The sequence below is a fragment of the Hemiscyllium ocellatum genome, chromosome 30 (assembly GCF_020745735.1).
Source record: "Hemiscyllium ocellatum isolate sHemOce1 chromosome 30, sHemOce1.pat.X.cur, whole genome shotgun sequence".
In the NCBI taxonomy this organism is placed as follows: domain Eukaryota; kingdom Metazoa; phylum Chordata; class Chondrichthyes; order Orectolobiformes; family Hemiscylliidae; genus Hemiscyllium; species Hemiscyllium ocellatum.
The window spans coordinates 18335180-18362951 of record NC_083430.1 but is presented as its reverse complement, the minus strand read 5'-3'; the positions used below and the strand labels follow the sequence as shown (position 1 = coordinate 18362951).

Sequence of the window (27772 nt, the reverse complement as noted above, 5' to 3'; positions counted from 1 at the left end):
TGGAATAAAGTGTACATCCAATCCAATGCGAATTAATACTTGACAAACTGTCAAACTGCTAAAATTTAAATTCAGGATCCATTTATATTTATCTCAGTTTCAAACAGAATGTATGAAAACCTACATTCCCTCTAATTTGTCCTGTGCCATGTGGGATTCTGAAGTTGTGCCTGACAGTGACTTTCATGTCAATTCATCTGTGAGTCATTTTTGTAGATCCTCGAGTGGTTTACAGAGCGTATTGATGAGAACACCATCCTTTCACCTCTGGAACGGAAGTTTGAACGTGGTCTAATATTACTGAATAGAAGATATATGAGATAGAAACCTTGGATGAGTTGGTTGCCTTATGAAGATAAATTGGACAAACTGAGCTTCCACTGGAGTTTAGAAAAGTGAAAGAAGATACGTGTAAGGATTGAAGTGAATAAGATCTTGAATAGCATTAATAACATGGGTGCAAAATGATACTTCCTCTTTTGCATCAGTCCAGAATAAGAGGGTATTGTTTTGAATTAGGTCTTGTCTGTTTAGAACAGAGATGAGTCGAGTATTTTTTCTCTCACCGACAGTTGCCCAACTTTGGAATTCTGTCTCAGAGAGAAGCGAGATCATTAAATATTTTTAAATCAGTGTTAGATAAGGGATTCAAACATTAGATAAGAGGTAGATAAGGGATTGTTAGGCAAGATATTCAAAACTAATCAGGGGACTAATGAGAATGTGAAATTTACCGCACCATCAGATCAGCCATGATTTGTTGAATAGTGAAACAGGCTGGACGGGCTGAATGGTCAACCCTGTTCGTGTTTCTTACATGAGCATCTGTGTTCATAACAACAATCTCACTCAGAGACTTTCATCCCTGTTTCCATTCCAGTGAATCTCTTCTGCACCCTCTCTCATTCCTTAACATTTTTGCCTGGAATGTATTGCCCAGAATATTGCAGTGAGGGCAGAGGCAGTGTTTTATAAATGCTGAGTGTAACTTGCCTACTTTGATAAAATATGCTTCTAATTATAAAGTCAGGAATCCACCTACACCCTTTTTTGATTTATCACACCTTCTTCAAAGAATCATGTATCTACACCCCCAGCTCTTTCTTTTCCTGAAACTTTTCTAAAATTATATCATTTTGTTTATATTTCCACCTTTCATTCCTGCTACCAAAATAAATCTTTGTGTGCAATTTATTGGCTGAGTATTCCTGGCTCTAAGAAGCTGGGTTTGGAGATGAGCGGAGGCTGCATTTACACGGAATGGAATGGTGCCCCTTCCATTTTAAGCATTACCAAGCTTTCAAATGTCTCACTTTTTTTCAGTTATAATTCAATCCAATTTCCCTATTACCACCTCCTTTGGTATAACATTGGCAGGTTTCTCTTCTTCAATAAAGACAGATGTAATATATTCATTGATGTGAGTTTAACTGTTTGCATATTCAGTTACACACGGGATATAAATTTGCAGCAGAACATCTCAACACCAAACAGTCAATATCACAGAGAATTAATGAGGGATTTTGTGGAAAATAGGACAATCATTTCATATTATAAAGCAACTATTAGATTGTGGTTACACTGCCTCTACTAGAAAATAATGCAGGAAGTCTTAGCTCTTGGCTTAAGTTGTGCCAAATCTGAATAAGAATTTATTGGCAAGAGTGGTCAATGCAAATCAAAATGTTTCCATTTATTAGTGAGAGATATTTCACTTCTTGATTAGCATAAAACACAGAAACTGCAACATGCTTACCATAATCATTATGGAGGGAAGGGAAAATGTTTTGTATTTCTCTACTGATTTTGCTTTCTGTTTTCTGAATGTTGTTACAGAAGCATTCCTGGTCTCTTATACAAGAGGTCACACTGATGATACTGTACTGTTTTGATAGCAGTTTCCCAGTACAAACAATAGATAGCTGGGAGAATGAACTTCTTCGGTCTTACCTCCGGATGCCATCTGGGAGCATTTACAGCCACATTCATCATTGTCAGCATCCTTGGTGCTAAATTTTGTACCAGAGGGGCTGAGGCTGCTGGTTCTCCCGGCTGTTCCACTGTAACCCTTTATGTGGAGCCTGTGAGATAAACAGATGAGAATTGACATAATGCATCCTGATGCCAGACCTTCCCTTAGTTCAATTAAAAATGCTTCTTCCTGCATTTGCTGTTAAGTAATTGAAGTAAAGAGCAATTTATTAATACGACCTAGCAAAAATAAATTTGCAAGTTGTGCACATTTGACATCTCTGTGACTGTAATTACTTAATAACCGTTCCAGATTTTGCTGTAATAATTATAGCACCTGAACAATGCGCAGCATTTCTAATGTGAAAATGTTCCAGAGTGAATTGTGAATTACCATCAGTCGCAGCTTGACATGTGTTGTTTTGGTATTTTACACTTATCCACCTTGTGATTCTCTTTATTTGCACTTTAATTACTCACTAGATTTCTGGAAAATTAAGTCTAATAACTCAAGCAAGTTCTGTTTTGAACAAGTTGAGAATTGTGAATGATTAATAATCAACCTTTCTAGGCCAGAAAATGAATAATTCACACTTGCAACCGGAATATTTTTATTTTCAACTCGACAATTGATATGGTATGAGTTGTTTATCTATAAAGCTATTTCATATATGCTGCAAACGACTGTGGACTATTCAAGCATTGGGCAGAGAACATCACGTTAATGATAAGGAGTCAAATATTTCAACCCTTCACTTGAATAGAAGTTTCACAAATATATATCATATTTAACAGAAATGATACACTATGAAGATATATTACTAAACAAATGGTGAATGCTAGCTACAATATCCTGCATATGGCTTCTGTTTGACCAGTATTTATTGCCTTTGATCCAGACAGTTTATCTAACTGTGAATATTCTTTTCATGGACATATCATTTGAATTAATGGTTTAGATTCTGCTAGAGTATGCCCGGTTCGATAGAATTCCTACATTGTGGAAGCAAGCCATTTGGCCAATCAAGTCCACACCAATCCTTCAAAGAGCATCCCACCGAGAATCCACCTACCCTAACCCTGTAACCTTGCATTCCCATCACTAATCCACCACATCTTTGGCTTGTGGGTGGAAACCAAGCCCCCAAAGAAAACCCACATAGACACAGAGGATGTGCAAACTCCACAAAGACATATGCGCGGGGGTGGAAATGAACCCTGGTCCCTGCCACTTCGAGGCAACAGTGCGAACCACTGAGCGACCATGCCACCTTCATGTGTTCATAAATGTTTAGTTTTTCATTTCTTGGTGAAAGTCTCTTGTTCCTGTTAACAGTGACAAAGAGGGAATATATTCATTTTTGATGATTAAGACATTTGCACTTTTGGCACAGCTGTGGCGCAGTCCAGTGTACTCCCCCTACAAGAGTCATAACATTCCCCAAAAGATTTAATGATCTCAGTGGGGAGGATTTCCTCTTCCCCAAAGTTAATTTTAATCCAGTTTTAAAAGAGGCCGATTGACAGAGATAGCTGCTTGAAACAGGGTAAACAGTCAAATCAATTTGAAACATTCTTACAAATAGAACAGAAGTTAAAGGTACTACATTCCTTCACTTATAATTTAGGGAGCGTAATAAATGATAAAAAAATTAAGTATAAGCAAAACATATTTTTAATGCAATATTTTGATGTCATAATGGAGAAATTTGATATTCCACAAGTAAGTTACCCGTTCAAGGTCATTGAAGGTGATTAGTAATAATTAGTGTGCTGTTTAAAAAAAAACATGTTATGTGGGTGGCACGGTGGCACAGTTGTTAGCACTGCTGCCTCACAGTACCAGATACCTGGGTTCAATTCCCACCTCTGACAACTGCCTGTGTGGAGTTTGCACATTCTCCCTTCGGGTGCTCTGGTTTCCTCCCGCAGTCCAAAGATGTGCAGGTTAGGTAAATTGGCCATGCTAAATTGCCTGTAGTGTTAATTTAAGGGGTAAATGTAGGGGAATGGGTCTGGGTGGGTCACTCTTCAGAGGGCCGGTGTGGACTTGTTGGCCAAAGGGCCTGTTCCACACTGTAAGTAATCAAATCATATCTCTTTCAATAATTGGTGACTTCTTCAAGGGCAAGTCAGACAAATGAATTAAGTGCAAGTTTCTCTTATTCTATAAATTGACCACTCATTACACAATGGCTCAGTGATTAGCACTGCTGCCTCACAGCATCAGGAACCTGGGTTCTATTCCCCCCTCGAACGACTGCCTGTGTGGAGTTTTCATGTTCTCCCTGTGTCTGCTGGGTGCCCCAGTTTCCTTCCACAGTCCAAAGATGTGCAAGTTAGGTGGATTGACCATGCCAAATTCCCTATAGCGTTCAGAGATGTGTAGATTAGCCATGGGAAATGTGGGGTTATTGGGATAGAGTAGGGTGGTGGTCCAGGTGGAATGCTCTTCAGAGGGTTGGTGTGAACGTGTTGGGCTGAATAGCTTGCTTTCACATTGTGGGGATTCTATAAAAAATTACATTTTGAAATTTGGGGTGTCAACTGCATGTCCTCTGGAGAAGCTTGGACAGACTGTAAACAATTTCTGAATTGTCATGTTATTCTGCATGCATGTGGACTCTGAAAATATCTGTCAGTTTCAGCACAGATAATATTGCTGTCATAATCAGAAGAAAATGTGAACATTTAGAGACAAGAAAGAAGATATTTGGCATACTTAAGAAAAATAGAACAGAAGGAAAGAGGGTGATGTATCTCTATATGAATGAAACACTTAGGAAGTTAAATAAAATCATAGAACATAAGAAATTAACCAAGGTATTATTTTTGTGCATTTAAAAATTCATACCAAGTGTCCATCAAAACTGAATAGGAAAACCATCCATTTATGGAGCGATAAGCAATGTGTATCCAAATCAATCATTTAAATTTAATGGGAAATTTATGCCAGGCCAATATAAATTGTGAATGCCCAAGTGCTTTTCAAACTAGTAAATTACTGCATGATCGCTTCATGAACTAATGCCTCAGAGACTCAGAAATGAAAAGATATCATGACTTGGTAATTGTAAGTGAACTAAAAAACATTAAACAGGGAATGACTATGGAAACTAATATTTATATAGTGCATTTAATGTAGAGAAATACCATGAGGTGCTTTGTAATTAGTTCAATGTAACTTAATACCGTCAGCTGAGAACAAATGAATTCCCTTTAAAAGCAAACATCTGAGTATCTAGAATGAGGAAGCTTGGTCCTAAATGGATCAACAGAATGTTCCATGAAGGAATAAGCCATGGCCTAAATATTTTGTTGCACGCTGCACAGAAAAATTGGACTTTAGAAAAATGCAATTTGAATGTAAAGCTTAGAAGAAGGTAAGAAATCAGTTAAAGATTAGAAGGCAGTTTTGGGGCCAATATTCGGTTCAGGAGGAGCAAAGGTCTTCACAGAAAATGGCATTGGTGACTTTATCATTCTTATCCAGGTTAATGATGCAAGTAATGAAAGCCATCATATGAGAGATGAGTCAGGGGAGGGGTTTCGTCCCAATGAAGGGTCAAGTCCAAAACGCTGACTCTGTTGCTCCTCAGATGCTGCCTAACCTGCTGTACTTTTTACAGCACCACACTTCATCAACTCTGACTCTTCCAGCATCTGCAGAACTCACTATCTCCCACAATCAGCCAAAGGCTTGTTAAATGAGGTTGATCAACTTTAGTGTTCAAAGTAGCAGCGGGTTTTCCTTTAATCAACTTTTTTGTAAATTTTGTTCACATAACACCGCTTCAAAGCTGTGCTTTACAGATTACATAGACTCCCCATGAGCTGACAGCACCACTGGCTAATAATGTATTAACATCCCACATGGGTTTCTTCATTGATATCATGAAGAAAATAGTGTTGTGTGAATGAGTTTTGAACCCATAGTTTTTAATATATCCAATTACTGAGAATGTAGCAACCAAAACAAACACAAAGCAGAAACATATTGCTAAGTCATTAAGTCATCCTTGAAGGATATGATTTGGAATATGTACAGTACCCTGTGGCTGAATGAATTTAGTGTGAGGTAATCTACTTTGGGTCCACAATAGATCAATGTAATCTCTAAATGGCAAAACCTGGGAACTGTGGAGGAGCAAGGAGATTTAGAGACTTGTATGAAATCATTAAAAGTGAGTAGGCAAATACAAAATTAATTTACAAGGCTACTGGAGTGTTGGTTTTTACCTCAAGAGGACTGGACTGCAAAGCTCAGTAATATAAAACAAGTCAGACTATATCTAAATTATTGTGTTTACTTTGAAGAACACCCCAGGAAAGATATTATAGTCTTTAATGAGGTGCAATGCAGGTCCCTGGAATGATAGAACATGATCCCAGGAACGATACTCGATGCCCCCCAAGAAAAATCAGACACAAACCGACTGACTTTAAAAAAGGCCTTGCCCACCATCCATAGGAAGAGGTAAGAATTTAGACTTTTACTTTTCAGTCAGAGGAAGTCCTGCTATCGAGATGTGCCAGCCAACCTGATTGCTTTAATAGTCCCACAACAACATGATGCATTCTGCAGGGACTTCATACGATCCCGGAAACAAGAAACAACGGCCACTGATTTCCAGGCTGTGGGATTGAAAGAGATTGAGGAACATAGGAAGACACATGAATACATTGGATTTTGAAGGTTTTTGGAGTCAATGTGTGAGATGAGAGGGGTTGGTGAGGGGAATGTCCTTGAGATGCTCAGGGATATGCCACTGAAGCTGGTGAGAAAATGGCTTACCCACATCAAGTGACCATCATATCACAGAAAGACAGGTGGACATAGGCCTTTCAATTGGCAATTATTGGCTTCTTAAGGGCCACACTAGACCTAAAGCAGTGAGACCTATTGGGCACCATATTTACTCCTTAATATTATAGGGACAAGATTTGGGGAGGTGTGTGGAAAGGTGGTGGGCTTGCCACAGGTATATTTTGTGTGCCCCCTGCTACAGCAAGGGGGTGTGAAATCCAGCCTAACCTCTTTATTCAAGGTGCACTTCAAATTTGGGACTCCAATTCCCTACAAAATTCTTGAGATGGCAGGTCTGTTGACAATTCCCAAACAGACAGTGGTGGATTTTTATTTCTCTGACAGCATATGGAACCAGTGAAGCCAAAACAGGATGCTATTTTGGCATGATCTAACTAAATGACAGTAGAGGCTCAGGGGACAGGCTGTGTGGTTAAACCACATTTGCAGTGAGGACAGGAGCAGGCTGAAAGGCGGTAGAGCAGGCAGCCCAGAGCAGCTGGCAGGGGTTAGGTTGAGTCCAAAGCGAGGGAGGTTGAGCCCTTGTGAGGAATGTGAGCCCAACAGGGCAAGGCATTCATAGACTGTGGTGTTGAACTGTTAACTGTTTTTCTTTGTTTTTCCATTTTTAGTAAGAAGGTTTGTAATGCATTTTCAGAGCCGTGCAGAAAAGAATTAGCGCCACATCATGTACAAGGTGTCATCAATTGGTTCCCTGTCCAGAAGGAGAAAGTGAAGGCTGCAGATGCTGGAGATCAGAGCTGAAAATGTGTTGCTGGAAAAGCGCAGCAGGTCAGGCAGCATCCAAAGAGCAGGAGAATCGACGTTTCGGGCATGACCCCTTCTTCAGGAATCCCTGTCCAGAAGCCAACCACAGAGTCACACTTGGCTTCCAGTTACAGGTGGAACTGAGATGGTGAAAGCAGTTGGATGATGTTAGTTTGTGGCAGAATATGGAAGTCGGGGGACTTGATCTTCGAGGAGGTTGTGGGTTGGGGGAAGGTGATAGAGAGGAGATGCCGGTGCCCACAGGATGGAAAAAGGGAGGGCAATCCCAAGGGATTAGGTTTCGAACAAAACGAACAAAGAGCAAAGAAATTTTACAGCCCAGGAACAAGCCCTTTTGCCCTCCAAGCCTGACATGATTCAAATCCACTGTCTAAATCCGTCATCCAATTCCTAAGCATCTGTATCCCTCTGCTCCCCACCTACTCATGCATCTGTCCAGATGCATCTTAACTGAATCTACTGTGCCTGCCTCTACTACCTCTGCTAACAACACATTCCAGGCACTTACCACCCTCTGTGTAAAGTACTTGCTGCATGTATCCCCCTTAAACTTTTCAACTCTCAGCTTGAAAGCATGACCTCTTGTTATTGAATCCTTCACCCTGGGAAAAAGCTTATCTCTATCTACCCTGCCTATACCCTGTTTGGGTCGATTGAAAAGTGTATGGTAGTATTGGTGGCATTGGTGGTAGTGGTGAGGTGGGGGTGGGGGACATGGGGTGGGATGGGTGCAGTGGGTTCATGATCCTTGGATTACAAGAGCTAGATTTGAATACCTGGGTGCAAATCAGGGACATGTAGTGGTGGAATCAGGGATATGTTGATGGGGCCGCCCAACAGTGACAGGTACCGTGGATCCACCAGGCAGTGAAAAGGCATGTATTTCCTCGATTTACCAAGATCTTGCCTTAATGGAGCTCTGTGGTTTCTCATGCTCAAAGCATCAGGGCTGACAAAGCTGGAATTATTGGTGATACTAAATCTTTATGGCCATTGATAATGGGACCATAAATACCAAATCATTGGTCTTTATGGTCACATTATCATAAAGACCAATGCATTTTCTTTGGCTAGATTAGTTACCTTTCCACCTTTCCACTTCAGATACAAAAACAGAACTGGGTGGTTTGGAAGTAAGGTTAGTGAGGAATATGACTTTTAAGACTTTAATCCTCTAACCTAGCAAACCTGTCTCTTTTCTATTTAAAATCTCTTCCCTTCCCACTACACTACCAAAGTAATATTACTCTAAATTCTCCAAACCCCAGTCTCTTCTCTGAATAATAAATTAATATTTGCACAATGTTCTTATAACTTTAGAATTACTGACTTATCAGAATGTCTGAATGAAGGTAAACTATTACTTCTGGACAGATTCTAATTTAACAACAAAGCTTCTTTCCCCAAATGGGTCCCAATTATTTTTCTCCTATTTGCCAATGTTATGTACCAAAACACAAAGAATTATGTGTATTAATATATATTAAAACATGTTGAATAGATATAATGTATTCTGGGAAACAACTAGGAAACAGAGACAACATGCATCACCATTTCCACAGACAAACCAGTAATGATGCTGCCAGAAAGATGTGAAGGATTTTATAACTTCCTTTCAAATAGACTTAAATGTAATCTCCCTACTTCTATTTTATCTTTTTTGCTCAAATTGAAATTGGAATGCTCACTAACACACACAATGTCACAGTACTGAAAGACCATCGAGGCAACTCAAGCTTGAATTCAATTTGCAATTCTATGATTTACCATTTTTTTGCCGAAGGCCCACTGAAAATGTTACCTATCATGCCGACAAAACGTCTGGAAATGAACTTTCCAGTTCAGTGTGCAAACCTACATCCAGAACCTCAACCTGAGCTACAAATCTTCTCAAAACTCGCGATTTACCATTTAACCTTAAAACGTGGATATCAGTGAAGCATTAGCACTGACGGTATGTATGATGATAGCCATAGACTTGACTATTTTATTTTAGAATTGAAAAGGCCCAAAGGGCAAAGAGGAATGCATTCCATGGTCCAACTGGGCTGAAGGACCTGTTTTTATACTCTGCGACTATGACTCCATGACCATAACCCATGATTCAATACAAAGATAAAATAGTTAACTTGAGAATAGGCTGTTCCCTCTTTCAGCTCATGAAATGAAGCGGAAGGATTAAGAAGAGAACAATCAGGCAAGGAATGTGTGTACTGGCCTCAGCTGTAGTTAGGAAACATAAATTAGGAAAAGAAATGAAAAATTGTTTAAATGAAATCAAACATGCATGTATGTTATCTTTTCAATGTAAATTCCCTAAAATGTAATTACCTTAACAAATTGCGACAGTAGATATAATTGTTACAGACTCATAGTGAACAATGTGCAATGTTCAATCATCATTATACACTTTAACTTCAGTAGTGCTAGTGTATTTGGGTGGAAAGCATGTAATTGTGACAGTCAGACGGTGATTTTGGCCAATAATTCTGCAGAAGGATTTACAGACACTGATGAGACATTAAATACATGAATTAAACCAAGGTCCTGAAGTATCTTTTCTCCCTTGATGCATTCATGGGATCTAGATCTCACATGTCTGACCATTATTTTTTACTTTTATGTAACTGCCTTTATGACATTTGAGAGTCACCATTTGGAACACAATGGAATGGATTAATAGTCCATTTCAGAGGGTAGTTAAGAATCAATTATTTACACAAAAACATAATATTGCAGATACTGGACGCCTGAAAGAAAACCAGAACATGTTGGAAATGCACAGCAGGTCTGGCAGCATCTACCGTGAGGAACAGAGTTAATAATTCACCACTGTGACTCAAATCCAAAGTCCAATTATTAGTCATGTTACTGTGGGACTGGAGATTTCTATATATTTCAGAATAGGTAAGGATAGCAGACTTCCTCTCTTAAATTACATTCCTGAAAGTGAATCAGATGTGTTTTTCTTTAAAAAATAGAACAATAATCCAAGAGTTTTATCATTACATATTATTGATAGTAACTTATTAATTCTACATTTGATGAATACATCAGCATTCAATTTCCCAGCTGTCATGGTGGGAGCTGACCTTGTACTTCCAAAGCATTAGTGCAGGCCATGGGACTGCAAGTCCAGTAAAATAACCATTATGCTATCATATTTAACTTCTTTCCAAACAAATGTGCGATGAGATGAACAGCATAGATAGAGGATTACAAGTAAGTCAGAGAAGGGCAAACCCAAAGAATCGAAACAAAAATCAGTACCTTTTTAAAAATAGCTCTGTCGTGAGCAAATCATAAAATCCCTGTCGTGTGGAAACAAGCCCTTTGGCCCAGCGAGTCCACACCAACCATCTGAAGAGTAACCCCCTGGCTAATACACGTCCCTACACATGTTGGATAATTTAACATGGCCAATTCACCTAACCTGCACATCTTTGGACTATGGGAGGAAACCAGAGGAAACGCATGCAGACACAGGGAGAATGTGCAAACTCCACACAGTCACATGAGGCTGGAATTGAACCTGGGTCCCTAGTGCTGAGGCAGCAGTGCTAACCACTGAACCGCCATGTTTAGTTTGGCACTAAACAAAATATATTATCCAACATGATATTATCCAACATGTTTTTTTCTTGCAATATGTAATGCAGAATTTCTTTCCACAACATAAGTATAACTATTGGTACCAGGTAAAAAATCATGAATGATTACTAAATAAAACAGATGATTATGACCTCACATCTGTTAATCCTGCAATGTGGATCTCACTATATATCAAAGCGGAAACAAAAACTGCATTGAACAAATCCATGAATGAGATGGAATTCATTAAAAAGGCTGATCCTTATAGCAATTTCAATGTTATCTCAAATATATTGCAGTTGAAGTCTTTAATGAAATTACTGCTTTGCAGATTACTGATTTGCAATCATTCTCATTAAACTTTTATTGTCTGTTTAATTTCATCATGAACTTCTATTATTCCCCCCAAAAACAGCATAAAAGTCAAAAGTCATAGTTTGATCCCCATTCGGTAACAAGTAAGTACAACATAAGAGTTTTGTTCTGACCATGTGGTGTGTGCTATTGGATCATATCAAAATAACATTGGTTAAGTGACACACCTATTTGAAAATATTACAAATTAATTGCAACTGACTCTTCCAGTGTATTTAAATGGAGGTTTGGGAGAGCATTTTTGGGATTATTTTCCTGATCTTCCTCGAAGGCAATGTAATCATTTACTTTCTCCACCTCTGAAGATCAGTGTCTCCTGGCAATATTGTTAGTTACTGGGATCATGGTCCTCTATGAAGCATAGTTCAACATGAGAGATTTTTAGATAGAACAATGGTTTCCAGTGGACTTGTTTCTTTTGAAAATTCGCGTATCTTTTTTTCTGAATTGAAAGTACAAAGAACATTACAGCACAGGAACAGGCCCTTCAGCCATTCAAGCCTGCGCCAATCCAGATCCTCTCTCTAATGCTGACACCTGTTTCCTAAGGATCTGTATCTCTCTACTCCCTGTCCATTCATTTATCTGTCTCGATACAATGACGCTATCGTGCTCGCCTCCACCACCTCCGCTGACAACACATTGCAGGCACCCACCATCTGCTGCTTAAGAACTTTCCATGTATATCTCTCTTAAACCTTTCCCCTCCCACATTGAACTCATGATCCCTAATAATTGAGCCCCGCACGCGGGGAAAAAGCTTCTTGCTATCCACCTTGCTCATACCTCTCATGATTTTGTAGACCTCAGTCAGATCCCCCCTCAACTTCTGTCTTTCTAATGAAAATAATTCTAATTTACTCAACCTCCTTTTATAGCCAGTGCCTTCCATACCAGGCAACATTCTGGTGAACCTCCTCTGCACCCTCTCCAAAACATCCACATCCTTTTGGTAATGTGGTGACTAGAACTGTATGCTGTATTCCAAATGTGGCTAAACTAAAGTCTTATACAACTGCAACATGACCTGCCAACTCTCACATTGAATACCCCATCTGATGAAGAAAAGAATGTCATATGCCTTCTTGACCACTCTCTTGACCTGCATTGCCACCTTCAGGGTACAGTGGACCTGAACACCCAGATCTTTCTGTACATCAATTTTCTGCAGGGCCTTTCTATTTAACATATGGCTCATTCTTGAATTAGATCTTCCAAAATGCATCATCTTACTTTTGCCTGGATTGAACTCCATCTGCCATTTTTCTGCCCAACTCTCCAATCTATGCAAGGTTTGTGAAGGTTTGTAGCTCAGGTTGAGGATAAAGGTGTAGGTTTGCTCACTGAGCTGTAGGTTTGATATCCAGATGTTTCATTACCTGGCTAGATAACATCATCAGTGGTGACCTCCAAGTGAAGCAAAGCTGGTGTCTCCTGCTTTCTACTTATATCTTTCTCCTGGATGGGGTTCCTGGGGTTTGTGGTGATGTCATTTCCTGTTTGTTTTCTGAGGGGTTGATAGATGGAATCTAGATCTATGTGTTTGTTTATGGCGTTGTGGTTGGAGTGCCAGGCCTCTTGGAATTCTCTGGCATGTCTTTGCTTAGCCTGTCCCATGATAGATGTATTGTCCCAGTCGAAATGGTGTTCTTTTTCATCCGTGTGTAGGGCTATGAGGGAGAGAGGGTCGTGTCTTTTTGTGGCTAGCTGGTGTTCGTGTATCCTGGTGGCTGACTTTCTTCCTGTTTGTTCTACGTAGTGTTTGCGGCAGTCCTTGCATAGAATTTTGTAGACATTGGTTTTGTCCATGGGTTGTATTGGGTCTTTTAAGTTTGTCAGTTTTTGTTTGAGAGTGTTGGTGGGTTTGTGTGCTATTAGGATTCCGAGGGGCCTTAGTAGTCTGGCTGTCATTTCTGAGACTTCTTTGATATATGGTAAGGTGGTTAGGGTTTCTGGCTGTGTTTAGTCTGCTTGACGTGGTTTGTTCTTGAGGAATCTGCGCACTGTATTTTTTGAGTATCTGTTCTCCTTGAATATGTTGTATAGGTGGTTCTCCCCTGTTTTCCAAAGTTCGTCTGTGCTGCAGTGTGTGATGGCTCGTTGTAATAGTGTTCTGATACAGCTTCGTTTGTGTGTGTTGGGATGGTTGCTGGTGTAGTTAAGTATTTGGTCAGTGTTCGTCGGTTTTCTGTATACGCAGGTTTGTCGTTCTCCGTTGTCCTTTCTTTCGACTGTGACATCCAGGAATCTGAGTTTGTTGTCGGTTTCTTCCTCCTTGGTGAATTTTATGCCTGTGAGGGTGTCGTTGATGATGATAAATGTCTCTTTTATCTTGTTTCGATTTGTGATGACAAAGGTGTCATCTACGTAGCAGACCCAGATTTTTGGTTTGATGGTTGGTAGGGCTGTTTGTTTTAGTCTTTGCATTACCGCTTCTGCCATGAATCCTGATAGCTGAGATCCCCATGGGTGTGCCGTTGGTTTGTTTGTAGATTATGTTGTTGAAAGTGAAGTGGGTGGTGAAGCACAGGTCCACTAGCTTCATGATGTTTTCGTTGGTGATGTGATTGATGGTGGTTGGTGTGTGTGTGATGATCTCTTCTAAAAGTGTGGTAAGTGTCTCCAATCTATCTATATTCTGCTGCATTCTCTGACAGTCCCCTTCATTGTCTGTCAGTCCACCAATCTTAGTGTCATCTGCAAGCTTGCTATGTAGACCACTTATGCCTTCCTCCAAAACATTTATGTATACCACAAACAACAGTAGTCCCAACATGGATCCCTGTGGAACACCACTGGTCACAGTTCTCCATTTTGGGAAACTCCCTTCCACTCCTACTCTCTGTTGCCCAGCTAGTGGTCTACTTACTGAAGTCCATATGCAAAGGAACCTCAATTACCCGAACAAGGTATTTTGTTCAGATATTTGATTATTCGGATAACTTATTCAATGCCTCTCCTCTGGGACTCGCTATTTCCTAATTTTTCCTTTTCCCTCGCTCTGTGTGCCTTGCTCCCTTTCTCTGTCATAGGTTTTGTTTTTGATAGACACACACACTTGTGTGTAAGGGACCTACAGTATTGCTGAAGCCTCTTCCCACCGCTACTTCACTTCAATGGGATTAACAGAGTGAGCACTTGCTGAGGCCACTGTCTCACAGCACAACACCTACACACCCATGCCCCTCCTCCCTCACCCCCCCCACCCCCCAGCAAGTCCACACCGACCTGCCGAAGCGCATCCCACCCAGCCCCATTTCCCTACATTTACCCCTTCACCTATGGGCAATTTAACGTGGCCAATCCACCTAAGGATCTGTTAAAGCCCCAGCTATTTCCTCTCTTGCTTCCCTCAGTAACCCATGGATCCCATCAGACCCTGGGGATTTATTCACCTTAATGCTTTTTGGAATGCCCAACACTTCCTCCCTCCTTGTGCCAATTTGACCTAGAGTAATCAAAGATCTATCCCTAATCTCAACATCCATCATGTCCCTCTGCTCAGTGAATACCAATGCAAAGTACACGTAGATGATCCTTTATTCAAAATACTTGCGACCAGCTGTTTTTCGGAATCCGGATTTTTTTGGTTTTCAGAATAAATGACAGCTTAATGGTGAAATTTTAAAAAATCTTACAGGAGAAGCAGATGTCTAATTAAGAACATAACGGTCGGTGCTTGGCCACGCCCCCACACATCACACCTGAGAGACACACATCAAGTGGGTGTTGACCTGGGTTAACTGTTTGCATGCCAAACAACTTTGTTAATGAGAAAAAGCTTCACAAAACAAAAACCTTCAGATTTCGGAGATTTCCGGTTTTTGGATGTTCGGAAAAGGGATCTTCTGCCTGTACTCATTAAGAATCTCATCCATTTCCTCTGACTTCACACAAAACCTTCCTCCTTTGTCCTGCATGGGCTAACCCTTTCTCTCGTTACCCTCTTGCTCCTTATATATGAATAAATACTTTGGGATTTTCCATAATCCTGTTTGCCAAAGATATTTCATGTCCCCTTTTAGCCCTCTTAATTCCACATTTCAGGTTGGTTCCACTTTCTCGATATTCTTCCAAAGCTTCATCTGTTTTCAGTTGCCTAGATCTTATGTATGGTATACCTGCAGAGGATTTGGTGCCCCATACTTTAATTGTTCAACCAAGTCATTTAAAGCTAAAAGACGGTCTTTAGATTACATACAATGTGGAAATAGGCCCTTTGACCCAGCAAGCTGCAAATGTGTTGCTGGTCAAAGCACAGCAGGCCAGGCAGCATCTCAGGAATAGAGAATTCGACGTTTCGAGCATAAGCCCTTCATCATTCCTGATGAAGGGCTTATGCTCGAAACGTCTAATTCTCTATTCCTGAGATGCTGCCTGGCCTGCTGTGCTTTGACCAGCAACACATTTGCAGCTGTGATCTCCAGCATCTGCAGACCTCATTTTTTACTCTTTGACCCAGCAAGTCCACACCAACCCTCCCCTTACATTTATCCCTTCACCTAACACTACGGGCAATTTAGCATGACCAATTCACCTAACCTGCACAATTTTGGACTGTGGGAGGAAACTGGATCACCCGGAGGAAACCCACGCAGACACGGGGAGAATGTGCAAACTCCACACAGTCAGTCACCTGAGGCAGGAATTGAACCCAGGTCTCTGGTGCTGTGAGGCAGCAGTGCTAACCACTGTGCCACCGTTTTTCTTTCAGGATTCCAAACCACTTTGATATTATTGCAAAACCTTAGAAAATATTTTGTAACTATAAATAGATTCAGAAAAATGCCAAGCTAGTTTAAAATGGTATTCTAAATGTAATGTATAATCTACTTCCACAACAGTTGATTCAAGTTGATGACTTGAATCTTAGTTCTGTTTTACACAGGTTGCCATTCTATTTGAGAAATACAGGAGCAAAGAGCAAAAGGGAACAAATTGAAAGTATGTTCCTACATATGTTCTATTGGTTTATATTACTTGGCTTACAAATACATGGCATAGGCCAAGGAGATTACTGCATTTTGGAACAGTGTTTTGACAATAAGCTGAAAGTTGAAACCTAGAGCTGCTCAAAGCCATGGGAAAGTTGACCAAGTAATCTGAAAAACCCACAGCAGATTCCACATGACTTTTCATTCCCAATGTTCCTCTGTTGCGGTCTTTGAAAATCTGCTGCTTGACATTTTGACAAACATCCTAAGTGCAGCACTTCAGGATTTATAGTTGGCTCTGTTGGTTAAATTTTAAACTGCATGATTCACAATGATAAAGACCAGCATTCCTTGGGAGTACCCAAGTGTACTCCTGCTGAGGGTCTCTGGAGCTCAACTCTTGCAGCTTCAAAATGTTCCACAGAAATGTTTTAAAACCTTCCAAGTGATATAACTGCCCTAGCTAGAACATAAACATGACAAGTTACTTCATATTTGCCTCACTGGGTGATGGGGCTGTTCATTAATTCCAAAATCAACAATTCCTATAATTAATAATTGCCAATAATAGTCTACAATCTATTAACATGTGTTAACTGCTGACAGTGACTTCAGCAAACACATCAATGTATGGGTTGTACTTTCTTGCCTCAGCTGTCATCTTGGAATTTTTCAGCTAATGTATCCTTAATGTGTCTTAGTTTAGAAAAAAGAAAACTCACTTATTATCCATGCAAGCAATGAAAGAGAAAATCAGTCCATGTGTCATTGGACGCATTATAATAATTGCATTTAGACAGAGAAGGTAAATAATTCATTGATCAGGACTGGTCTGACCAAACATATGTTACTTGGGTTTTTTGAGAACTGAAAAATCAGATCAGAATCTGCATACTCAAATTATTTCTGAAGATTGAATTTTTGCATTATCTGAGAAAGTTACATTGTCATAATGGTCCTGGAGGTAGAGCTTTAAGTGTGATGACTTAGAGTGGATGAGTACATTAACAACGTTTAAAAGGTATTTGGACAAATACATGGATAGGAAAGGTTTAGAAGGATGTGGGTTTAATGCAGGGAACTGGGATTAGCGTGGATGGGTGTTTTGGTTTGGGCCAAAGGGCCTGTCTCCATGCTGTAGGACTCTATCTGTATCACTCATGATTTTATAGACTTCAATAAGGTCACCATTAACCTCTCACATTCCACTGAAAAGGAGTCCTGGCCTATCCTCCCTCTTTTTATAACTAAATCTCTTCTGAATTCTCTCCCGCTTAAGAATATTCTTCCTGTAACATGGTGATCAGAAAGGACTCCAGAAGAGACCTCATTAATGTCCTGGTTATCCCCACCATGTAGAGCAACACAGTGGCTCAGTGGTTAGCACTGCTACCTCACAGCACCAGGGGTGCTGTCTCAGGCGACGGCCTGTGTGGAGTTTGCACGTTCTCCCTATGTCTGTGTGTGTTTCCTTGGGGTGCTCCAGTTTCCTCCCACAATCACAAAGATGTGCAAGTCAGGTGAACTGGCCATGCTAAATTGCCCACAGTGTTAGGTGCATTAGTCAAAGGCATAGGCGAATGGGTCTGGGTGGGTTACTCTTCAGAGGGTTGGCATGTTCCACTATTCAGTTTGATCCAGCTCTATACCCTTCTATCAAGGTTCCTGCTATTTGGCCGAAGGGCCTGTTTCCACACTGTAGGGAATCTAATCTAAACATTACCCACAACTCACTACAGTCCTGAATTTCCTGCTGGACAATGCTGTTACTTTGGTCAATATTTGGCCCCCAAGTTATAATACCCAAAAGAGGTTGTTTGGTCTTTTGTTGATTTTCTGCTTTCAGAGGATTAAATGTACATTTAGAAATTGCCACATTGGCCTGTATGATACTGAATAAAGTAAATTAATATTCTGCTTGCAAATGTCATAGATTGTTTATATCTGCACTAGTTATATGCTGGCAATAATTGCTTCAATTTAATAATTAACATTATTGCAGAGCCAAAAGTTATGCTTTTTTTTTAAGCTTAAAAATATGTGGAAAGTGATTTTCTTCGATTAATTGTCAGTGCGATGCTTTGGCAGCGGAGGCATTGCTCAACTTTATTCAAAAATCAATCCATAACCATTTATTTTGAGTATAGAGTTGAACATTTATCAGGGTATAAGGCACTGTTCACTGCACAGATGACATCACTTGGATTTTTTGGGAGGGAGTCTGAATTTCTGCCGCATTCCCAACATCACACCATTTTCTTCCAGCGTTTCAGTGGGTCAGAAATACCTTGTGTATACAATACACACCTGTCTTTGTTGATTTCAGGCTACCCATTTTAAGTTTGAAGGTAAAATTGGATTTCATTAACCACCTTTGCAGTTACAGAGATATATTAAAGTACAGAAAACAGGAGCAGGAGTTGGTCAGTTGGCCCTTCAAGCCTGTTCCACTATTCAGTTTGATCCAGCTCTATACCCTTCTATCAAGGTTCCTGCTATTGCCCCATATCCTCACATCCCTTCAGCTCTGAGACCTATATCTGTCTCCTTCTTAAAAATGTTTAATATTTTGGCATCAACCACGTTCTGTTTTTACTTTATGTCCACAGATCCATCACTCTGAGTGAAGAAATTTCTCCTCATTTCAGTCTTAAAAGAATGTCTCTGTAACCTTTAGACTGTGACCCTGTGATCTGGACATCTCAGTTATTAGGAACATCAGTACTGCATCCTACTCTAAGAGTTTTGTAGGTTTCTATGAGATCTCTGCTTGTTTTTTTTCTAAACTCCAATGAATATTGTCCTACTCTGTCCTCCTTTATCAGTCCTGCCATCCCAGGAATCAGTCTGGTGAACATTTGCTACACTCCCTTCATAGTCAGAACATCCTTCCATAGATAAGTAGATCAAATCTGATCAAGTACTTCAATGCTTTTTACCCACGCCATCCCCTGGGATTCAGAAATGTATCTTAAATCTATCTTAAGCATACTCAAAGATGGAGCTTCCTCAGTCTCCTGGGGTGGAGAATTGCTAAACTTAACAACCGTCTAAGTAAAAGAAAAATTCTCCATGTTTCAGATATAAGTGGCATCCTCCTTATTTTTGATTTGTGCCTGCTGTTCTAGACTCCCAGCCAGAGGAAACATTATACCTAAATCTTCCCTTAAAGTATTTTGTAATCCACAATGAGATCACCTTCACTCTTTGAACCTCGAGAATCCAGGTCAATTTTGCCCAATCTCTCTTCATAGGAAAGTCCCACTGTCTCAGGCACAAGTCTGGTGTACCATTTAGAGCCATTCAGTCATAGGGTTATCGAGATCAAGAGCACAGAAAAAACTAGTTGGCCCATCACATCTGTGCTGTCAAACACAACCTCCTCACTATTCTAACCCTGTTTTCCAAAACTTAGCCCAAATACTTCTTAAATATTATGAGGATTTTTGCCTCTTCTACCCTTACAATCAGTGAGTTTCAGATTCCCAACATTCTTTGAGTGAAAACACTTTTTCTCACATTTCCAAACCTCTGGCCCTTCACTTTAAATCTATGTGCCTTGGTTAGTAATCCCTCCATCAATAGGAAAAGTTTATTCTTGTCTACTTAATACCTTGCATGCCTGTCGTGATTTTATACAATGATGTCTCCTCTCAATCTCCTCTGCTCTGAGGAAAATGACCTCAGCCTGTCCAATCTTCCTTAATAACTGAAACTCTCCAGCCTAGGCTGCACACAATATTGCAGCTATAGCCTAACCAATGTTTTTGGCAGTTCCAGCATAGCCTCCCTGCTCTTAAACTCTAAGCCTTGACTGATACGGTGAACTTGCTTAATGAATGTCTAACTTATGAATGTTCGTAATCACAAACGCAATCTCATCCAGGGTGTTACTTTAAAGACTGAAAATACAAACATTTTCTATACTTATCATAGAATCCCTACAGTCCATTTGACCCAACAAGTCTATACTTACTCTCTGATGAGGATCACATCCAGTCTCACCCCCTCAACCCTATCCTTGTAACCCTGCATCCCCATGGCAAATTCACCTAACCTACACATCCCTGGACATTATAGGCAATTTAGCATGGCCAATCCAACTAACCAGCTCTTTTATACTGTCCTGCATTGTGTTCCATCTTGTGTACAAATTGACTTGCAAATGGACTCAAGTAGAGAACCTGTTCGCAATCCAGGGACTGCCTGTAGATCATATGCTGACTTGATCACTTTGTCGATCTTTTCTGTTACCTTAAGGGACCAGCGTGCATGCATATGAAAGTCCTTTTGATTCTCAGTGCTTCCTAGGGTCCTACCATTCATCATGTGTTCCCTTCCATTGTTTGTCCTGTCGCAGTGCATCATCTCACATTTATCCAGATTAAATTCCATTTGGCACTGATCAGCCTATCTAACTAATCTGTTTACATTATCTTGTGGTCTAAGGCTACCCTGATCACTTCTTACCAGACAACCAAATTTTGCATCATCTGTGAACTTACTGATCAACCTCCTACATTCAAATCTAAGACATTTAGATAAACAATGAATAGCCAGGACCAACTATTGACCTCTTTGGGACCCCATTAGACACAGACAGAAAAACACCCTTCAACCATCATTCTCTGCTTCCTGTCAGTCAACCAATTGTGAATCCAATTTTCCAAATTTCCTTGGATCGCATGGGCTCTGACCTTCGCTTTCAGTCTCCCATGTGAGACCTGAACAAAAGCCTTGCTGAAGTCCAAAGAGACGACATCAAAAACATTGCCCTCATCTACACACCTGATGACGCCAAAAATTCAATCAGGTTTGTCAGACATGACCTTCCCTTAACATTCCTGATGAAGGGCTCTGGCCCGAAACGTCGAATTCCCTGTTCCTTGGATGCTGCCTAACCTGCTGTGCTTTAACCAGCAACACATTTTCAGCTCTGATCTCCAGCATCTGCAGACCTCACTTTTTACTCTTCCCTTAACAAAACCATGCTGCCTTGATTAATTCCTGACTCTTCAAATACAGGTTTATTCTGTCCCTAAGAATTGCCTCCAATACTTTCCCACAACCAAAGTTAGACTTCTTCGATGGCAACATTACTTTTCCTGAGACAAGAAGACCTAAAATGTACAAATTATTCCAGGAACAGATTAACCAAGCTCAAAAACAAGTGAAGCAAAACTTCATTACTTCTGTACTCTTTATTCAACAACACTCCCTAGAACCTTACCATTAAGTGTGTGAGTCCTGCTAAGATTTGCTTTCCCAAAATGCACAACCTTGCATTTGTATAAATTAAACTCCATCTGTCACTCTCAGTCCATTGGCCCTTCTGAACAAGATCCCATTGTAATCTGAGGTAACCCTCTTTGCTACCCACTGCACCTCCAATTTTGATGTCAACAGCAAACTTAGTAACTATACCTCTTATGCTCACATCCAAATGGTTTATATAAGTGATGAAAAGTCATCGAGTTACAGAGTCATACAGCACAGAAACAGCCTCTTCAGCTCAACTCATGCACTGCCAACCAGGTTTTGTAAACTGAACTAGTCCCATTTGCCTGCATTTAGCCCATATCTCTCCAAACCTTTCTATCCATGTACCTGTCCAAATATCTTTTAAGTATTGTAATTGTATCTGCCTCCACCACTTCCTCTGGCAGCTCAGTCCATACATGCACCACCCTCTGTGTGAAAAAGTTATCTCTCAAGTCCTTTTGAATCTGTCCTCTCTCACTCTAAACCTATGCCCTCTAGCTTTGGGCTCCCCTACACTGGAAGAAAGACCTTGGTTATTCACTTTATCTATGGACAACATGGTGTTATAAATCTTTACAAGGTCACTCCTCAGCCTTCAATACTGCAGGGCAAAAATCTCAGTTTATCCTTCTAACTTAAACCTTCCAGACTTGGGTAACATCATTGAAATTCTGTTTTGCTTCCTTTCCAGTCTAATATCCTTCTTATTGTAGGGTGACCAGAGTTGTACAAGGTCCTCCAAATGTAGCCTTACCAATGTCTTGTGTAGCCATAACATGACATCCCAACTCCTGTACACAGTGCTCTGACCAATGAAGACAAGGAAGCTAAATGCCTTTTTCACCATCCTATCTACCTTTGTGACACCACTTTCTCGGAATTATTCCCCTGTGGAATTCATTACCCTCCTTAAATTTATTCACTGCCCTGAAAGCAGGGCACTGAATACCTTTAAGGGGGAGATAGACAGAGTTTTAATTTTGATGATATTAGGCAAGAATTTTTGAAAGCTGGTAAAGGGATGGCTGGAAAATGGGAAGTTTTCAGAAATGAGATAACAAGAATCCAGAGAAAGTATATTCCTGTTCGGGTGAAAGGAAAGGCTGGTAGGTATAGGGATTGCTGGATGACTAAAAAAATTGAGGGTTTGGTTAAAAAAAAGAAGGAAGCATATGTCAGGTATTGACAGGATAGATCAAGTGAATCCTTAGAAGAGTATAAAGGAAGTAGGAGTATACTTAAGAGAGAAATCAGGAGGGCAAAAAGGGGACATGAGATAGCTTTGGTAAATAGAATTAAGAAGAATCCAAAGGGTGTTTACAAATACATTAAGGACAAAATGGTAACTAGGGAGAGAATAGGGCCCCTCAAAGATCAGCAAGACAGCCTTTGTGTGGAGCCACAGAAAATGGGGGAGATACTAAATGAATATTTTGCATCAGTATTTACTGTGGAAAAGGTTACGGAAGATATAGACTGTAGGGAAATAGATGGTGACATCTTGCAGAATGTCCAGATTACAGAGGAGGAAGTGCTGGATGTCTTGAAATGGGTAAAGGTGGATAAATCCCCAGGACATGATCAGGTGTACCCGAGAACTCTGTGGGAAGCTAGAGAAGTGATTGCTGGGCCTCTTGCTGAGATATTTGTATCATCGATAGTCACAGGTGAAGTGCTGGAAGACTGGAGGTTGGCAAACGTGGTGCCACTGTTTAAGAAGGGCAGTAAAGACAAACCAGGGAACTATAGACTGGTGAGCCTGACCTCGGTGGTGGGCAAGTTGTTGGAGGGAATTCTGAGGAATAGGATGTACATGTATTTGGAAAGGCAAGGACTGATTCGGGATAGTCAACATGGCTTTGTGCGTGGGAAATCGTATCTCACAAACTTGATTGAGTTTTTTTGAAGAAGTAACAAAGAGGGTTCTTGATGAGGGCAGAGCAGTAGATGTGATCTATGTGGACTTCAGTAAGGCGTTCGACAAGTTTCCCCATGGGAGACTGATTAGCAAGGTTAGTTCTCATGGAATACAGGGGGAACTAGCTACTTGGATACAGAACTGGCTCAAAGGTGGAAGGCAGAGGGTGGTGGTGGTGCATTATTTTTCAGACTGGAGGCCTGTGACCAGTGGAGTACCACAAGGATCGGTGCTGGGTCCTCTACTTTTTGTCATTTACATAAATGATTTGGATGCAAGCATAAGAGGTACAATTAGTAAGTTTGCATTTGACACCAAAATTGGAGGTGTAGTGGACAGCGAAGAGGGTTACCTCAGATTACAACAGGATCTTAACCATATGGGCCAATGGGCTGAGAAGTGGCAGATGGAGTTTAATTCAGATAAATGTGAGGTGCTGCATTTTGGGAAAGCAAATCTTAGCAGGACTTATACACTTAATGGTAAGGTCCTAGGGAGTGTTGCTGAACAAAGAGACCTTGGATTGCAGGTTCATAGTTCCTTGAAAGTGGAGTCGCAAGTAGATAAGATAGTGAAGAAGGCATTCGGTATGCTTTCCTTTATTGGTCAGAGTATTGAGTACAGGAGTTGTGAGGTCATGTTGCGGCTGTACAGGACATTGGTTAGGCCACTGTTGGAATATTGCGTGCAATTCTGGTCTCATTCCTATCGGAAAGATGTTGTGAAACTTGAAAGATTTACAGGTTCAGAAAAGGTTTACAAGGATGTTGCTAGGGTTGGAGGATTTGAGCTATAGGGAGAGGCTGAACAGACTGGGGCTGTTTTCCCTGGCGCATTGGAGGCTGAGGGGTGATCAGATAGAGGTTTACAAAATTATGAGGGGCATGGATAGGGTAAATTGGCAAAGTCTTTTCCCTGGGGTTGGGGAGTCCAGAACTAGAGGGCATAGGTTTAGGGTGAGAGGGGAATGATATAAAAGAGACCTAAGGGGTAACTTTTCCACGCAGAGGGTGGCACGTGTATGGAATGAGCTGCCAGAGGAAGTGGTGGAGGCTGGTACAATTGTAACATTTAAGAGGCATTTGAATGGGTATATGAATAGGAAGGGTTTGGAGGGATATGGGCCGGGCACTGGCAGGTGGGACTAGATTGGGTTGGGATATCTGGTTGGCATGGTTGGGTTGGATCGAAGAGTCTGTTTCCATGCTATACATCTCTATGAGTCTATGACTCTAGTAATAGGTTAAGGGATTATGAGGAGCAGACGAGAGAGTGGAGTTGAGGCTGAGATGAAATCAGCCATGAGCGCATTGAATGGTAAAAAAGACTTGAGTGGCTGAGTTTCTTACTCTGGCTCCTAGTGCTTATGTTCTTATCATTTAAGAAATTTTCTGCACATTTGTCTCTGTTTCAACATGGATAATCCCACATTTGTCCAAATTATATTCCATCTGACATGCTCTTGATTATTCATAAGCTTGCTTAAATCCTACTGAAACCATTAACAGCTTCCTCAAGATTTCCCATTTAGTTTTGTCTCATCCACAAACTTGAAAATATTGCATTTACAGTCCTTCACTTGTTCACAAAAGCTGACAAGATCCATTTTAATCTGCCAGATTGCATTTTCATTTTGCAGTCTCAGTGGTAGGGGGACTGCCATTAGATGGTGATAAGTAAAAGTTTTTTCACTGAGGATTGGAATTTTTTTTCTGATGATAAATGGATTCTAAGTAATGTAAATGATGCTTAGTGGATGGACTATGGAGGGTACATGGAGTGAGGGGATGTGGCGGGGGGAGCCTTGAGATAGAATGAATGGTATGAATGATCTGATGGTGCAGGAAAGATACCTGGGAGATTGGGAATGACAAGTGTGATCTAGGAGGACAAGGGAGGGAACATGGGAGATGGAGCTGGGGTGGGGATGAGGAAGGTTAGAGATTATTTAAACACTTGAGAGCTAAGACTCACCTCTGACCAGTTTCTTTCTGCAGGCTCATTCATCATCAATTAGCTCACAGATTGAAAAATGTATTGCATACCGTACCCCCAGTTGAAAAGGCAAAACTACCGTGCATAGTCACACAGGTTTGGTATTCAATTTGCAATCCACAATAGTGCTCAGATCAGGTTCTCCTGAATCCAGAGGAATGTTTGGCCCATAATCAACAGTTAGCTATGTAATATCAAGAAAAGGTAGCCCAAGAAGAATATAACCATGCCTACTGCTGTCCATGAGAAAGGCATGTTTTGGTCATTTCTGATTTGGAGTTGCCAGTGTTGGACTGGGGTGTACAAAGTTAAAAATCACACAATACTAGGTTATAGTCACTCCTTCATCAGGTGATAGTTACCTGATGAAGGAGCGACGCCCTGAAAGCTAGTTGCTTCCAATTAAATCTGTAGGACTATAACCTGGTGTTGTGTGATTTTTAACTTTGGGCATTTCTGTTTGTGAATGGTAAAACTGATCATGAGGAAGAAAATCACAATGTCTGAACTTAAGACCATCAATGTCTGTGTGAATTAATTTGTTAGTTTACAAAATGTAAGTGGATCCTATACTCTAAAGATATCTGTGAAGAATGATAAGTGGCTGCTTAAAAAAAATTCTAATAAATTTACAAGTGTGCATCGACTCATGTTCTGCAAGAAAGAGTAAAACAGGCTGCTTCACTCTATCTGTTCAGTCACCTTGGTTATACTGTGCTGAGCACAATACCAGTGAATCCATCCACGAATCTAAAGTCCATTGGGAAGCAGCATTATCAGTAGCAAACTTTAGCTTTGTGAGATCCGACAAAAAAAAAGAGAAGGTAAACTTTCTCAATCTTGATTATGTCAAAAAGGTTAGAAAACTTTACATTTACTAAAAATCATCAACCTAAACCATTAACAGTGATTATTTCTCCACAGATGCTATCTGTCTTAATAACTTTTCTTTTCTCTCATGGCAGATGGTATAAGGCACATTGTTCCTCAAAAGATAATTTTAGCATTTTATCGAATACACTGAAAGCTACCAATGGGATAGCATTATTTTATGATCAGCTCTGCAATGCTTACATAAACTTTCTTTACTTCATACTGCTCAAACTCTGATACAAACTTGCTTCTGGCCAAGCTGATGAGTTATTGTGAAATTTGTAAAAAAAACACTTTACTAAAACCAGCCTTTTGGACATCAATTCTTGCAAACTCGATTAACCATCAACCAATCAGTCAATAAAAGAAGTCCAACTCCAATTTTGTTGAAAATTACAATTTTTTTCTCTCTTTTTTACCTTTTAATTCTATATTTTGTTCTACATATTGGGAAATGATGGACACTTTTGAACTGGGGATAAATGCATACATTTTTTCCTGAACTAAACGTGAAATCGAGCGATCAATGCAAGAAAGTCCCATGGATTGCTTGCTGAGCTGATTAGTCACACAAGAGGCAGGCAATCTATAAATTAAATCATTGGAGGTGGAAAGGACAGTTTAATGTACAAATTGTGTGAGAACGGGATAGAAGTTCTTGCCATTGGCTGGCACCTCTGGGTTCCAGGTCTCTGGTAAATTATTTAAAGACCAGCTGACTGCTATTGCAGATGCTTCAAGCCAGGAACTGACCCTGGCCCTCACAGTATGGTAGCTGGCCTGTTATTATCAGCAGATAGTACAAAGGAAAGAGAGTGAGCTCCCAGCCTCAGCTCTGGTGGAGCTAGCAATGGAGAAAAGGTTGGTTGTTTTTCATGCCGCTCATGTCAGGAGTTCATGGCATTGTGCAGTGAGAAAGGAACCCACTGAGTGGATGTCTGAGGGAGGCATCCTTTGAAGAGGCTCCACAGTGGAACAAACTTGGTTAGAGACAAAAACCTGCAGATGGGGAGACCAAATGTAAACTTAGGAAACGGTCCACCGAGCATCTTAGCCAAACCCGCAGGGGCCTACCGGACCTCCCAGTCACCGCCCATTTCAATCCCCCTTCCCACTCCCTTTCTGACATGACCATCCTTGGCCTCCTCCATCGCCAAAATGAACCACAGCACAAACTGGAGGAACAACGCTTCATCTTCCTCCTGGGCAACCTTCAGCCCAGAGGACTCAAAATTGAGTTCCCCAAATTCAAATACC

At 40.6% G+C, this 27772-nt stretch overlaps 1 protein-coding gene across 2 annotated transcripts in view; it reads right to left on the bottom strand.

Annotated features, from left to right (window-relative positions):
* angpt2b (angiopoietin 2b) overlaps window positions 1-27772 on the bottom strand; it is a 255197-nt gene that overhangs the window by 25256 nt on the left and 202169 nt on the right. For both annotated transcript variants that reach the window (XM_060847374.1, XM_060847373.1), the window contains exon 8: window positions 1951-2081. In XM_060847374.1, coding sequence (XP_060703357.1) covers window positions 1951-2081 — 131 coding nt within the window. The remainder of the gene's footprint in view (window positions 1-1950; window positions 2082-27772) is intronic.